Source organism: Rhinichthys klamathensis, unplaced genomic scaffold (assembly GCF_029890125.1).
Source record: "Rhinichthys klamathensis goyatoka isolate OS25496 unplaced genomic scaffold, OSU_Roscu_1.1 h1tg000925l_1, whole genome shotgun sequence".
Classification (NCBI taxonomy): Eukaryota; Metazoa; Chordata; class Actinopteri; order Cypriniformes; family Leuciscidae; genus Rhinichthys; species Rhinichthys klamathensis.
The window spans coordinates 97392-113236 of NW_026607258.1; the positions used below are offsets into that span (position 1 = coordinate 97392).

Here is a 15845-nt window from a genome sequence, read left to right on the forward strand (position 1 = left end):
GTCAATCTGCAATGCTATTTATAAGAAAAGCCAGCATGCTACTGATAAAACGACTGTACATCTACTGCCAGGCTAGTGAAAAATGCTAAATAAAAAAAAATTTGCATTGCTTCTTTTGGCTAGTTTCTCAGCACTGTAGTTAATTAGGAAACATTCCTTCATTAACAAAATATAAACTTTTAATTAAAGGCAAAAAGATTTAACTTCAGACAAGCCTGCCAAGTGAGATTCTTTTAAACCTGTCTGTTCACACTAATTAGCTCAGTGAATCTAACTTACATTGGCACTGCATCTATTAAACGGCTGAGCAAATATACTGTACAGCAAACCCAGCGCTAGTCTTAGCACAAGGAACTACTATACTAACACAACCACACCAAGCCACAGAGGTGCGTGTCACACGGGGGTCCCTGTCACTGTCAGGCAGTAATTCACTGTTTGGTCTGCTTTTGACCCGTAAGTAAACTGAATTACAATCGACTCGACTCTAAAAGGCTGGGTATTGCTTGCTAATACTCCATAACAAGTCGTATTGGATATGTATATCTGCTGTGTCATATCAAATGACAGAGTTTCGTGTTCTGAATGCAACGGACTCCCGCATTAGCTAGACCTACGCTTGTGAAATGTCTTTACATGGTCTAGCCATGGTTTTTGACAAGCAAGTAGTGTTCTTTGAAATACCTCAGAGTACCATGTAAATACCACGGTATAAAAACACTAAGAATTAGGCAAAAAGCATGCACACCCAGCAGGCAAAAACACAATCAATCAATCAGTGCATGATTTATTTAAAATAATCACCATGGTATTAGCACCAGATACCATCGCTGTACAGTTTTTGCCAGTTAATCTAAACATGTACATGATGTAGTACTATCTAAATGAACGGTTTGTATTTAAATAATAATTGTAATGTTTTCACCAAATTATAAAATAAATATAATATTCTATAAAATCAATGGTATATGACAATCAAAACTTCCCATTTTACTGTATATAATATAATTTGATATTATCAGTAAAAACTGAAAACATTGGGTTATGCTAATGAAAGAAAATTAATAGACATCAAATAGAAATACCTAATAACCACACATTTTCACATTTTTATTGTGGGATTACTCACCATCTCTTCTGTTGAGTTTGGCGAAATATGGTGACTGACTGTCGGAGGAAGATGATGAGCTCTGGAATGATGTGGGAGGAAGAGCAGAGACCAGTGGCCCATTGCAGTGATCTAGAACAGCAGGAAACACATATTAACCAATCAGATTTGACGTTCATGGTCTGTGAATGACTCCATTTTATGAAATGCCCAGTTTTCATAAACCAATATGCTCCCAATGGATAACGGATCAAGTCCTATCCTGTATTGTTTTCCCAATTGTATATTCAGTTTCTCTCAACCTACAGACATAAAATGGCTTGTGAATGTTGCAAAATTGTTTACACCCTCAACCTTGGCTGAAGATACCAGTTAATGGACCAGAAGAAAGAAGTCTGCAGTCCTCACAGGGGTAAACTTCATTCATCCAGTCGAAAAAGGGACTTTCAGCATCAAGTCCCCAGGTTAACGTGCAGCGCAAGATAATGACAAAAAAACGAGCAGAAAGGAGAGAGAGTGAGAAATCTGACAACGGCTCTCATTTCAATGTTTGAGAAAGCCGCACTGATTTCTCAGCTAATTAACCTTTCAAACGCTTCCTGAATGAGCCTGACATCAAATAGCATCACTCACAGAATTGCAAATGTATTCCAGACCGGGCAAAAGGTGAGACGGGGAGATGAGAGGGAGAAAGAGAGAGAGATAAAGAGACATGAAATAGTGAGTATCAGGGTAAGGTCGTAGGAAGGAGAGAGGATGGTAGCTAGATGTGGCCCTGTCTCCTCTCTTACTACGGCTTTGAGAGGCAGAGATACTCGAGCAAACGAGTCAAAAAGAATCGTCCTCTTCTGGCTCAACGGTATATTTAGCTCTGGAAAAAAAAAATCCCTAATAAACAGGCAACCTCCGAAGCAGGTTTCCTCCAGATGAAGCCATTTAAAAACCCGCCCCATGATGCATATTTCAACAGGGAGTCTCTTTTGCTGGCTATCTCTCTATCTTTTCCAATGTAAGCGTGTAACGTGAGCAAATTGAGCAAGTGATGTTTCTGAAACTCATAAATATGAATGATAGGAATGACTGACAGGGGATTTCTCATATCCTTGCGGTGACGTTCGTGTGGAGGATAGCGGTAGCATTGCGTCCACCAGCGGAAAGAGACCAGATTGGATTTTTTCTTGTGCAGAAGGGAAGTGAGATTGACCTAGTGGCTGCCTAGCACCTGATCCTCTGATGGTACAAGAGATGGGAATCGATACAGCACAACCATAAACCTGAAGCTTCATTCCTTGAGATGTTTGACGGACAGGAATGTGTATGACCCTTTTGAGGGGGTGGAAAAAGCCATGTCTTATTTGAAATCAAGTGGGATTTCTGAAAACACAACTGAATCCTACTCTGGTCAATGTTGCAGCAATCTTTTAAGTGTTCTTAACTTTCGGTCAGATGCCAGGATGTAATTTTCAGAGTGTTTCTCCTTCTACAACCTTGTGATACGCTGTTCCCTTTGAAACAAACCAATTCACCTACACATCTATGTCTTAATGGTGTCTATGTTAGAGCTGCAGTAACTTTTGGTTGCATGACAAAGCATCCGTTGACCCTTGAACTACTACTTTTACTACATTCAATGCACAATGCCATTTGAAGCCAATGGATCCACAGCATTTGCTTTTGCAAACTCCAGTAAGTGTACTAACTCTATGGGTATCAGCAAATTTTATTCAAAAACTGCAATGTTTCAACAATGTAAGTTCTTTGTTAAGTTGAAGAGTTAAAAACCATTGCATTTGCTGAATGAAATTTGTGGATACCAGGAGATTGTCAGAGAATGCTGTGGATCTATTAGTTTCAAATGGAAATTGTGCAATGCAAATGAAGAGGAAGGTTCTGCGAAAGTGAACAGAAGTTGCTGCAACATACTGAGTGTCCTGTACTGAGCACCGAGTGTCCTGTACTCAACTTGGCTTGGATTTGCACTCTTTTTCAACAATTTATCCATGAAAACAATCAAGACACCAGATGGGCAAGATTGGAACCAATACTGTATCTCTTATTTGAGCATAGTCAATGTGTCTTGAGCATGTATGCCAATTGCTCGGTCATGGCTCCAAAAGAGGAAGCTTATTACATGAGCTGCTTTGTAACACAGATTTATTCATCCTTCAAATGCTTCCCAGAGTTAAAAAATAAATAAAATACTGCTGAGATTTCGTTCTTGCATAGCTCATAAGACTTAATAAGAGAGGAGTTCTCAGTCATGGATCAACGTTTTCCCTAAAAGATCTTTATCTTGGAAGTTGGGGCAAGATATTAAAAGGGATAGTTCACCAAAAAAAATCTATATCTGTTATTAATTACACACACTCATGTCGTTCCAAACCTGTAAGACTTTCATTCATCTTCAGAACCCAAATAAAGGTATTTTTGATGAAATCTGAGATCTTTCTGTCCCTCCATTAACAGCTACGCAACTGACAGAAAATCCATAAAGAGATCGTAAAACTAATCCATATGAATTGAGCGGTTTAGTCCAAAATCTCTGAAGTGACTCGATCAGTTCATTTGATGAACAGATTTAATTTAGGGTTTTATTCACATCACACACTGATCAGCGAATATAAACAGAAGCTCAACCATTCTTGCTTGACGTGCGAGAACAAACCTCTTGCGGAAGTTCAAACGTGCTGCGTAACACGAGAATGAACCTCATTGGTTCTTGCTGAAGCTCAAATTTGCTACGTAACACGAGAATGAACCTCATTGGTTCTTGCAGAAGCTCAAATGTGCTGCGTAACACGAGAATGAACCTCATTGGTTCTTGCAGAAGCTCAAATGTGCTGCGTAACACGTTTAATTCATATGGAATAGTTTTACGATCTCTTTATGGACTTTCTGAAGCATCTGAAGCATCAGAAGCAAGTACTAGCTGTGCTGTCAACAGAGGGACAGAAATGTCTCAGATTTTATCAAAAAGATCTTAATTTGTGTTCTGAAGATGAACAAAAGTCATAAGGGCTTGGAACGACATGAGTGTGAGTAATTAATGACAGAATTTTCATTTTCAATTTTGGATGAACTATCCCTGTAAATAAAAGCCTCCTTTGCTCTCCATTTAATCTAATTTTTGCTTAGGAAAAACGTTTGAGAAATTAATGAGGAGTTATCCCCCCCCCCCCCACCCCACCCCACCCCCACCCACACACACACCCACACCCCCACCCCCCACACACACACACATCTACAAACAGCTAGAAAACAAAATCTACAGTTTTTTTTATAAAATCATGCCTATTTTGATTCTTTAAAGTTTGAATTTATGCCAATCATCAGAATGCCAAAAATAATTTATTCTAATCAAATACAATGACCTGATTGCTGCATACATAATTGGTTAATCATGCTAATATTAATCTCAGTTTAGCTTAGCAATTAGTGTAAATGAAGTGTACTCACGTATGCATGTAATTAATAAAACTCTTTAACGAATCAAGAACAGTGCTCACTTTTTCTAAATAGCAATTCATGACAAGAACGAAGGCCAAGGGATGTAAGCGCACACTCAGGGCTGCTTGTTGAACTGTAAAAAACATTGGTTTTCCTGTATTTGACAAACACACTACGCATAATTGTTTCTACAGGGATCAGACGGATGCTCGGCATGAATGCAAAGACAGGGTTGGAAGGGTGGGGGAGATTAAATTTTTATGTTTACCTTGGAAATTCTCCTAGTCAGCACTGCCAGCTCTACTGACATATGCATGCTGCGAAATTAATGTTTATGGGAGGAAAACAACTCAGCAGCACTGGTATTAGCTTGCGGATAGGTCGGCTAATTCGCCGTTTTGCTTGCTAGACAGTCGAACGGTGTAAAACGTTAGCATTATGAGAAAGGCGTGGCTGTTGTTAAGAAATGTTCGCAAACAGAGACGAGCTCTCATAATCATAAAAACAACCTATAGACATCACTAACTCAGTTCTCTATGGTTTGCCACTTAAGACTGAAAGCTTTTAAGCAAATGCAGTATGGAAAAACACGTATGAGGCTGTTAACAGAGGCAAGAATCCAAGAAATAGCAAAGAGCTGTGCTCCCCCCGCTTCCCCCTCCTGCGCAGTATTCATACGCTTTATTAGATGTAAAAGCAGCCCAGTGCAAACCCAGCACGACAGTCCATTTTGCCTGACCCCAGCTGCTTTTAAGAGTCCGCACCTTTAATGGAATCCCTGGATGTCCCAGTGCATCTGCGCTGTGACAGAACATGTGATTTCTAATGCAGTTTTAAAGAAGCTTTTCCCACATTGAATTGAGTCTGGTGGCTCCAACAAACTTTTCCAATGGAGGCATAAAGAGGGAGAGGGGGGGATGGAGTGGTTAGAAGTGCAACAGAAAACGTCTGGACATCTGTGAATGGACACCTACATCCTGTAGAAAGTGTGAAACACTCATTTAAATCCTGTTGGAGAGTTTGCACGCTCTCAGAGTGTCCCAGATTTCTTTGTACACAGAACACAATCCGTCCTCTGTGGATTAAAGCTTTCTTCTTCTTCTTTTTTTTTTTAGCCTAAACTTGTATTCAAACACTAGTTAGTAAAGCTTAAGTCTTCAACATTCAAAAGAAGACCAATGCACAATGTTATGAAAATTTCTATGTTTACAAAAAGTGCCACTTGACTTTTTAGCAGAACGCTCTTAAAAATAAAGGCTCTAAATAGAGCGAAAAAAGCCAGCGATGTTAGGCAGCAAATTCGTTAAATGACACAATAAAATAAAGAAATAAAAGGTTACTAAACAATAAAAAATGGCTCTAGTAGTGCATAAATTGCTAATTCTAGCTTTAAACGATTCAAAACCCAAGATATTAATCTGAAGAACCTATAAAAAAATCTCCAAAGCACCGTATAGCCAACTCAAAACACCTATCAAGTGAAAAATAGGCTCTAAAATGATCATTCTAATACTCCTCTTCTTGCTATCTGATGCCGAATTACCCTTTCCCAACACGTTTAAGTAGTTTAAGAATTGCCGGATCATTCCTGAGCCTCATGAGAGGAGTTTAATCTTGCATGTGAAGATAAAACCAAGACCAACATCTGTGTAGATTAAGCAACGAGAGGACTCTGTCTTGTTTGTGCCATTTTTGATTGTCCTAAAGGCGCCACGGCTATTCAAACACACACACACACACGCGCGCACACACACACAACCTTCCTTCCTTCCTTTTTTATGTCTATCCCTTCATTAATTTACTCGTTTTCCTTCTTGCTTTACTTCCTGTCTGTTTTCCTTATTGATCCATCTCTTCCTTCCTTCCCACTAGTCTTTCTCCCTTCCTTTACACTTGTCTTCTTTCCGTCTTTCCTTTACTCTTGTCTCCTTCCTTCCTTCCTGCCTATTTATTCCTGCCTTTACTCTTGTCTTCCTTCCTTACTTCCTTACTTACTTGACCTGGGTCATTCAAAATTGAGAAAACACTAATGGTAATAATAATTACAAATAATTAAATAAAATGATTAAAAAAAACATTATTTACAAACCCATTTATCATCCTCTTTTTACAACAGCATTTTAGATGTAGCCATGTCCCACTTACAGCACAGCTCAGACCTCTGCACCCTATAGCGCAGCATTTGGGGTAATTAAAATGACTCGGGCCACATTTTTGCCCCCCTCTTCAAGCTTGGCATTTAGCGCTGACCTGATTTCACTAGCGGTTGCCCATGACAGCGTGGGCTGATGTAATAGAGGAAAATGAAAGAGAGGCTATTATTTAAACCTGACAGCGACACAGAGAGACTCTTCACTTCCATTGTGACACTCCAGGCTCACCTCGGCAGGTGGAACACAACACAACGAGAAGAGCCCGGCTAATTTACCGTCAGCCATTTAACTGCGCATTCGAGAGCAAGATGAGGACATTACATCATGGAATATGAATGGAATATTGGGAGATTTAAACATAAAATCTCAATTAAGTCATTTTTTTCGACACCCTCGTGTTGTATGCCAATCTATATATGTCCTTTCTGTGTAAATAATGACAGAATTACACAGTGTACGGCATTTTTGTTATAGAAAACAAGCCAATCGTCACGCGTACATTGTTTTTAAGAGTTTACGCTGAGAGTTGAATCAGATCTTGATTGATTTGGAGTCAACGCAGAGACGTTTGAATGAAGTTCATGCTGAGAGCTTGTACATGTATTGATTGACACTTCTGGCATTCAATGCAAGAAAAAGCAACACTTTCCTTGAATAACAACTTCGGCTTGGTCTGAACATCACTCAAGAGCTTTTCGATGACCTCAGTCGTGTGTCTGAGTCATACAGATGGACCACTTTAATGATGCTTTTTTGAGCTTTATACTTTGCACCACTGTCCATTGTTGTTGCAGAGCAGCCTGAGCATTCGGCTAAATAGCTCTTTTTAAGATTCAAGGACAAAAACTCAAAAACATGTTTCAAACCGAGTTGAAGTCGCAACATCACTGACACAACATTCCCTCACGATAGTGAGTAAAACACAGATATAATGATATAATACTATCTCTGTCCATTATTAAGCCATCCTGAGTCAGACAGGTAGATGATCTGATGATCGAAATATCTTCCACACTTATTTTTACAGAACAGAGTTATAATAGCGCTAACATTTTAGATGCATACACGATTTTTGGAATATGAACCACCGAATTTGAATAATTGTCACTGAGATGAGATTTTAATGTAGGTAAAAAAAAAAGTGGTTCAGGGTCTTGATAATTTTATCAAGAAAATATGAGTGATATATGATCATAATAATAATAAATCATTATTATTATAAATGCATAATACATTTAAATATAAATCAAATAAATTACTAATTATTATTATTATAAATACATAATACATTAAAAATAAATAAATTACAATCTATATTTACTCTATTTATACAATACATACACACAAATACATGTTAAAAAGAAATACAATATATACACACATATATATATATATATATATATATATATATATATATATATACACACATACATACATACATGTATTCGTGTGTGTGTGTGTGTGTGTGTTTATTTTTTTATCTAGATCTAATAATAATAATGACAAATATGGTTATATACATTAATATACAACACCTGTTTTAATTTCAAAATAAAAAAATATTGTATTTTGATTTTTTATATTATTTGTATTTTTATATTATATCTATTTATAATATTAATAATAATAAATATAGATTATTATTATACAACATTTGTTTTAATTTAAAAATATTCTGTTTTCAATTTTTTTAATTATTTGTATTATTTTTTAGATTATATCTAATTTTGTTATAATAATATTAAATAGTTACTAATAATAATAATCATAATAAATAGTTATAAATAATAATAAATTGTTATATACATACAGGACATTTATTAAATAATAAATAATAAAAATAAATTACAGTCTGTATGTACACAAACTATACATTACTCGTTTTAATTTCATTTTTTTTTTAGTTTTTTATATTGCATTATTTTTAATACAAAAATAATAATAATAATAATAACAGCAATAATGATGATGATGCTAATAATAATAATAATAATACATGTTTTTATACACATTAACAAAAAAATTAATTATAAAGTACTAATAAATTACAATTTATTTACAGAACTTAAACAATGAATGCTATACAATACTCATTTTGAAATGTTAGAAAGAGTATTATATGATTTAAAAATTATTTTCTATTTTTATCATTTAATCTCGGTAACACTTTAATTTTAGTGTCCTTGGTACATATGTAGTTGCTATAGTAATAACAATAAATTATGCATAATTACATGCAACTAACCCTAGACCAAACCCTAACCTTATTTTCATTTGCCCTGCACATGTCCTAGACTAGGGGGTTTACACAAGGATCTGGAATTACGACAAGTTTAAAGTGTTAATATTTTAACAGCTGAGACTGCTTAGTACATATGTGGCCAGATATAGCTCAGGGTTTTTCATTGTTGCTGTTTTTCCCCTTTGGTTAATACAGCAGACTTGGAGAAAACAAACTTATCAAGGCCTCCGATTGGTTATTGACTCAAGTAAACAACAATACACAACCGTGACCCGGGACGCCATCAAAGCTATCGAGATGGGTTTACAAAACCTTTTCTCTGCACTGATCAGAGCGGGGAACGTCTCCGGCGTGTGGGATGCCGGCAGAACTTTCTGGGATATTTGTGAAACGCCATTAGCGGCTTGTTAAGAGTTTGTTGTGCTTTGGATGATATTTACGAAGTTGGGGAGCATATGTTTGGCAGACTAAACACCCACTGAAAAGCATCTCATTAAGGGAAGATACATTAAAGAAGCGTGTTTCTCAAGGTACTGTCGGCAGTGAACATCAGTTGAGTTCAGGTTTGTTATTACCGGTTTTTACGTTGATGGATTAGACCTGTCAGTCATCTTCGCACGGTTCTCTAAGGGCTGACAGCTGGGGTGTCCTGGTTGTGCTATGCATTGTGTGAGAACATGTTAAAAAAAACTTGATAAACCTGGGAAGCTGTTTCTTTGCGTGAGTTTATTGAGTTTGTATATGTTTTTGTTTTCCAGGAGATGACAATGGTAACTTTTTATCTATTTGCATTATCTTTAGTCTTAGAACCGCCCACTTAGACAGGAAACACCATCTGACTGAAATGTAAAGCGACCAATCACAGTTCATTTTGTTTTTATGTGCCCTCAACCTTATATGAAATTGATTTTCCAAAACACACTGAAAAGTCTGTGTCTGTACTCAGTTTGTGTTCACTGAAAAAAAAATAGGTGTAGGATTTACTTTGAAACAATTTCCACTCAGAAATTGCTTGTAAGTTTCACAAATAATTACAAAGAAATGGCAAATAACACATTAAATGGGAAATTTTGAAGTAGAAAGACTGAAATGAGAGACTTAAATTCTGTAAAGACTGTAAATTTCTCATTTTAAAATACAAACTTATTCACACACAAAATTATTCACACACAATTTTACATGCAAATTCGTGCAAACAGACGATTAGCGAATGAAGCTAAATGCGAACAGAATTTTGCATGCTCTAGGAAGTCACACTGCGTCAACCAATCAGATTTAAGTTTTAGATTACTCAACCGAGATTGTGCAAAATGCATTAGTGAATGGATGGTGTTCATGGAAAGGATGTTACTCCGGGAATATGTCCCACAGACCTTGAAAAAATTTACGCTGATAATCTGGTTCAACGGAAACAGAATTTCCCCAAAATTTTAAAGCAGCCGTTTGTCAAGATGGATTTTGTACCATTGAAATATGAAGCAGAACTTGTTTATATACTGTATATCTTGTTATTTCAGTAGTACCAGTAGCCTTCATGTACCGCTCCAAACCTTTGGGGGCCCCAGTAGAGAGAATTCAAACTTGATTACTTATCTTTTGATTAATGGTTCGGAATTTCCTATGGAATTTGCCGCTTATTAAAAACCAAGACGTTCCCTCGGATCTCTCAGACCAGCTAAGAATCTTTTCCTTTTTTCCTTCATCTTCTCCTCATTTTCTGCCTTATTTTTTTTTTTCAACCCACGCATCTTTCAGAATAGATTTTCTGGCATTTATAAAACGTCTTAAAATACCCAATGGCGCTGTCGTGATAAACACTCACCGGCAGTGAAAATCAGACAGAGGTACACGGGCTAAAGGCCATTTGCGATTTTGTAGGTGGGTTGGGTGTTTGTCTTTAACTTCTAAGGTCAGGCTTTCACAACGGCTATGGATCCGCCTCTTGTTTGGGGCCGAAATTACAGCTGACACATGTGCTGACAAGATCGAGGCAATTATTGAGTTAGACAATGATCTACTGTACAGTGCAAGCGCTGCGGTTTTCTTCCCTAGACAAGGGGAGAGAGACATTTGAGAGGCCAGGAGAAATGCCCGATCGGACTGTGAACCGGCTAGTTTTCATTCTTTATCCTAATTTAAAACATCTAAACACAATGAACGCAAGTGAATTTGTCCTTCAAAGTGGTTCGCTCACAAACCCCAAAAAGTCGCACTGTAAAGAATAAAACAGAACAACCATATAAAGCATATACACTGTCAAAAATTATATGATCAATAAATTATGACAACATGTTTTTACATTGCTCATCAAAATAAGTTAAGCAATTTAAAAAAAATAATAAGTTCCCTCATGTCGTTCCAATCCCACAAGACCTTCGTTCATCTTCGAAACACAAACGAAGATATTTTTGATGAAATCCGTGAGGTTTCCGAACCAGCCATAGGCAGCTACGTCATTGCAACTTTCAAGGCCCAGAAAGGTAGTAAAGACATCGTTAAAATAGTCCATGTGACTACAGTGATTCAACTTTAACGTTATGAATCGGCGAGAATACTTTTTGTGCGCAAAAAAACACAAAAATAATGGCGTTATCCAACAATCTCTTCTCAGTCAGTCTCTGATGCTGTTCACATAGTGTAAACAGTGCTTGTTCCAGGTTCTACATCAGAACGCCGGCTCATTATTGGCTAGCTCCTGTTTCAGCATGTGTCGTGGTGCTCACATGACCAGCGTCGACCAATTGTGAGGCGGCGTTCTGGCGTAGAACCTGGAAGCGCTGCACTGTTTAGACTACGTGAACAGCGTAGGAGAATTACGTGGAAGAGAAGAAATTGTTGAATAAAGTCGTTATTTCGGTTTTTTTATCCACAAAAAAGTATTCTCGTTGCATCATAACATTAAGGTTGAACCACTGTAGTCACATGGACTGTTCACGTAGTCTAAACAGTGCAGCGCTTCCAGGTTCTACGCCAGAACGCCGCCTCACAATTGGTCGACGCTGGTCATGTGAGCACCACGACACATGCTGAAACAGGAGCTAGCCAATAATGAGCCGGCGTTCTGATGTAGAACCTGGAACAAGCAATGTTTACACTATGTGAACAGCATCAGAGACTGACTGAGAAGAGATTGTTGGATAAAGCCATTATTTTGTGTTTTTTTGCGCACAAAAAGTATTCTCGCCGATTCATAACGTTAAAGTTGAACCACTGTAGTCACATGGACTATTTTAACGATGTCTTTACTACCTTTCTGGGCCTTGAAAGTTGCAATGACGTTGCTGTCTATGGCTCTTGGATTTCATCAAAAAAGATCTTCATTTGTGTTTCGAAGATAAATGAAGGTCTTACTAGTTTGGAACAACATGAGGGTGAGTAATTACAGCCTGATCTCACGGCAATTCGTACGAATTTTACGAGGTGGCTAATTCGTACTAATTCATACGACCTCACTCGTACAAATTCGTACGATTTTTGCTAATTCGTACATATTTTACGAGTTACCAAATTCGTATGAATTCATACGAATGACCTACCCCTGACCCCGCCCCTAAACCTACCCATCACGTGGGTTTAGACAAATCGTACAAATTCGTACGAGTGAGGTCGTATGAATTAGTACGAATTAGCCACCTTTTAATCACTCGTACGAATTGGTCGTGAGATAGCGTTGGTAATTAATGACAGAAATTGAATTTTTGGGTGAACTGTCCCTTTAATGCAGTTACATTAGAAGTAACTAATTAACTTTAAAAAAAATTAAGAGAAGCTAATCCCTTTACTTTTTCAAGGGGAAAGCAATTAAATTACAGTAATGCATTAAACCCAACATTGTTGACATCAAATATAGGGAATCAAAATCTCAACATAATTTTGGCACAAATTCATCAAGGACAGACAGGGTTAAACAAGAGTAAAAATAGTTTATGCACAAAGGTTTTCATCCAAAACGTCAATATTTGATTTCAGTCACCACGCATGTCGAACATCACAACATATTGGGTCCTGAAGCACCAACCACAACTCCACATTAACGATTTAAGAGCACAACAAGGTCCCAGCTGATTTTCAGAGTCTGGACCTTCCAGATCAGGTAATTAAAAGGAGTAATTGACTTTTTCGGCTGAACGCTGTCAGGCATGTTCGATCAAAGCAGAGAGGAAATCTAGGCCACCAACTACAGACTCTCAAAGACACTTACCCCTCATTACATTTAATAAACTGTAATGTTGCCACCTCACAAGAATACATATCTCCAAATCTTACAAATAACACTGTAAATAAAGTATACAGAGGCGTTGATATTTTCGGTGGCGGTTTCTAGGCCCTGTTCCAGTTCTCCATTTCATTACGAGACTCACTTTTATCTGCAATCTGTTGTGTGAAGAGTTTGTTAATTATAATCTGTGCAACCTAATGGGTTATGAGAACGGCACGGTTAGTGCAGTTATTAATATCAGCAAACTGCTCGTGTTTAAACCACAGATGGTTTTGTGCCTGCGATGTCCTGCAGCCTTCTGTTATATCCTTAATCTATCATTATTATCTAACACTAATATTTATTTGGCCAGAAAAGCACTATGCCGCAAACAGGAAGCCATTTCCAGTCAAGGGTGACATGCTTTTGAGTTTTTGAGTTTGTAGATGCTACAGATCAGACGGTCAAACAACAAGAAAATCGAAGTTGATATAAAAAAATTAAAAGGAGTTTGATGTCTTAAATCATCCTGAATAGCGCAGATCAAATGCTTTTGCACAAACATGTAGAGTTGAATGCTGTAGTCATTAAAACAAATTTTTAGTCAAATAATCATTACATAAATAGTCATTGTGATTACATATATATATATATATATATATATATAATTTAATTTATTATAAATGTATATAATTATTAACTAACTTATACATATATATATATACTGTATATATAGTATATATATATATATATATATATATATATGAATTAGTTAATAATTATATACATTTATAATAAATTATATATATATATATATATATATATATATATATATATATATTTAATGTATTATAAATGTATATAATTACTAATATATATATATATATATATATATATATATATATAAGTTAGTTAATAATTATATACATTTATAATAAATTAAATTATATATATATATATATATATATAGCCTATATACTTTTATATATTTAAAATAAAATAATACATAATATCACAATGCACTTATCATAACATTAAATTATCTGTCAAGGCACCAGTCGCAGTCGCTATCCACAAAAATGGCCTGGATTCCAACCTGCCAAGTTCTTTATGGATGTTATGTTTAGACTCATATGCAAATGAACCGTAAGGGATTTGCATATTCATGTTGGACAACCACAAGTGCTACACCAGAGTCTGAGGTAACAAATCTTCCTCAGAGAGTAATGTAAATCTCAATTTGACGGATATATGACTCATATTTACAAGCGTGGAAAGAAGTTTTGCCAAGTGTCGCTCTGCCTGCTGTATTTTTATTTCTTTGGTTGGTTTGCCAGCCTTTCTTAAATCCAACCATTAAAATGGATCCATCAGAAATGAATCAACCAAAAGAGAATGTGCACTCGGCTATTCAAATTACAACTACAATTATCCCCAAGCCATTTAGTCCAAGAGCTAAACTTTTCTTTCAAGTAATGTCCTCCTACGAATTACATAAATCATCATAAGTGCCACTGATGGTATGTGTAAGGCCCTTGAATACGGCGCTATGATTCATTTGATGTCAATGGCATTACCGGTTAGATCTATACGGGAAAACAGCGCCACCTAGAGGTGGCATCTCACTCTAAAGTGGACCATAGAAGTCTATCTGTATTTAGATTTTACTCATCAATACATAATTGATTTATTGAATAACTTATTTTATAGCTCCTAAGTCGTTTCATTGCATACAGGTAAATCACCATGTAATTGCTTTTTGGATTTCACAAAAGTCAAAACCAAAGAGTGGAACAAGTCTTGACTGTTGCTGTTTCTCCCTGACTGCCCTCATTAGTTCAGTGGCAGCACCTTAAACATGCATTTAAATCAACTCGCTGCCAACAGAAATATAGAAATAACATTCATACTGTACAAAAGCATTAACAAATAATGAATTTATACTTTCACCATTATGATAGCCATAAAAAGCTTCCAAAATTAGAACCTATAGAGAGTTTTGTGCCTCCAATGTGAAACTAATATAACACAAAATAAAAACTACTAAGAGTACTGTTACTAATAAGTTATAAAGTTATTGATATACACACATCAGATCCTGAAAACAACAGATATAAATGCACACAAAGAAATATAATAGTTAGCATGTAATACTATTCATAAATTATTAAACAATATATTTTTTTTAAACATTAAACAAGTAAAACACACATACACAGTACACACACACACACACACACACACATATATATATATATATATATATATATATATATATATATATTATTTATTTTTTAAATAAAGATAATGTATGTAAATGTACTCACAGTTATTCGCTGCCAGCGTGGATCGTAGCGCGCACAGGAGCGCGAACGCGTGGAGACTCAGCGCGTGCATCACCATCGCCATCATCTCTCCAAAAGCACAATAACGCTTATCCAAGTTGCACTATATTCCCAGGCAGTGTAAAATAGCTCCAAAAAAGCCAGTTCGGATCCCGTTCGGGATCGGGTCCAGCGGCTCTTCGGCTAGACTGTCCTGTGATGAGTCGAACGAGACACTCCCCCCATAGTTCCTCTTAAAGACATACGTTAGGCTTCCCACGAGACTCTACGTACACGAAGTTTTTTTTAGCGGGTTTGCCTTTATGTCTTCAGGTCTGAGTCATATTCCGAACGGTACATGTCCAGCAGAAGT

At 36.5% G+C, this 15845-nt stretch overlaps 1 protein-coding gene across 1 annotated transcript in view; it reads right to left on the reverse strand.

Moving 5' to 3' along the window:
• The window catches only part of cntnap5b (contactin associated protein family member 5b), a 62222-nt gene extending 46596 nt beyond the window's left edge, over positions 1-15626 (reverse strand). The window contains exons 1-2 of the mRNA XM_056244123.1: positions 15476-15626; positions 1130-1240 (exon numbers count right to left, since the gene is read on the reverse strand). Of these exons, the coding sequence (XP_056100098.1) occupies positions 1130-1240; positions 15476-15560 (196 nt within the window). The 5' untranslated portion in view covers positions 15561-15626. The remainder of the gene's footprint in view (positions 1-1129; positions 1241-15475) is intronic.
• Positions 15627-15845: the final 219 nt, after the last annotated feature.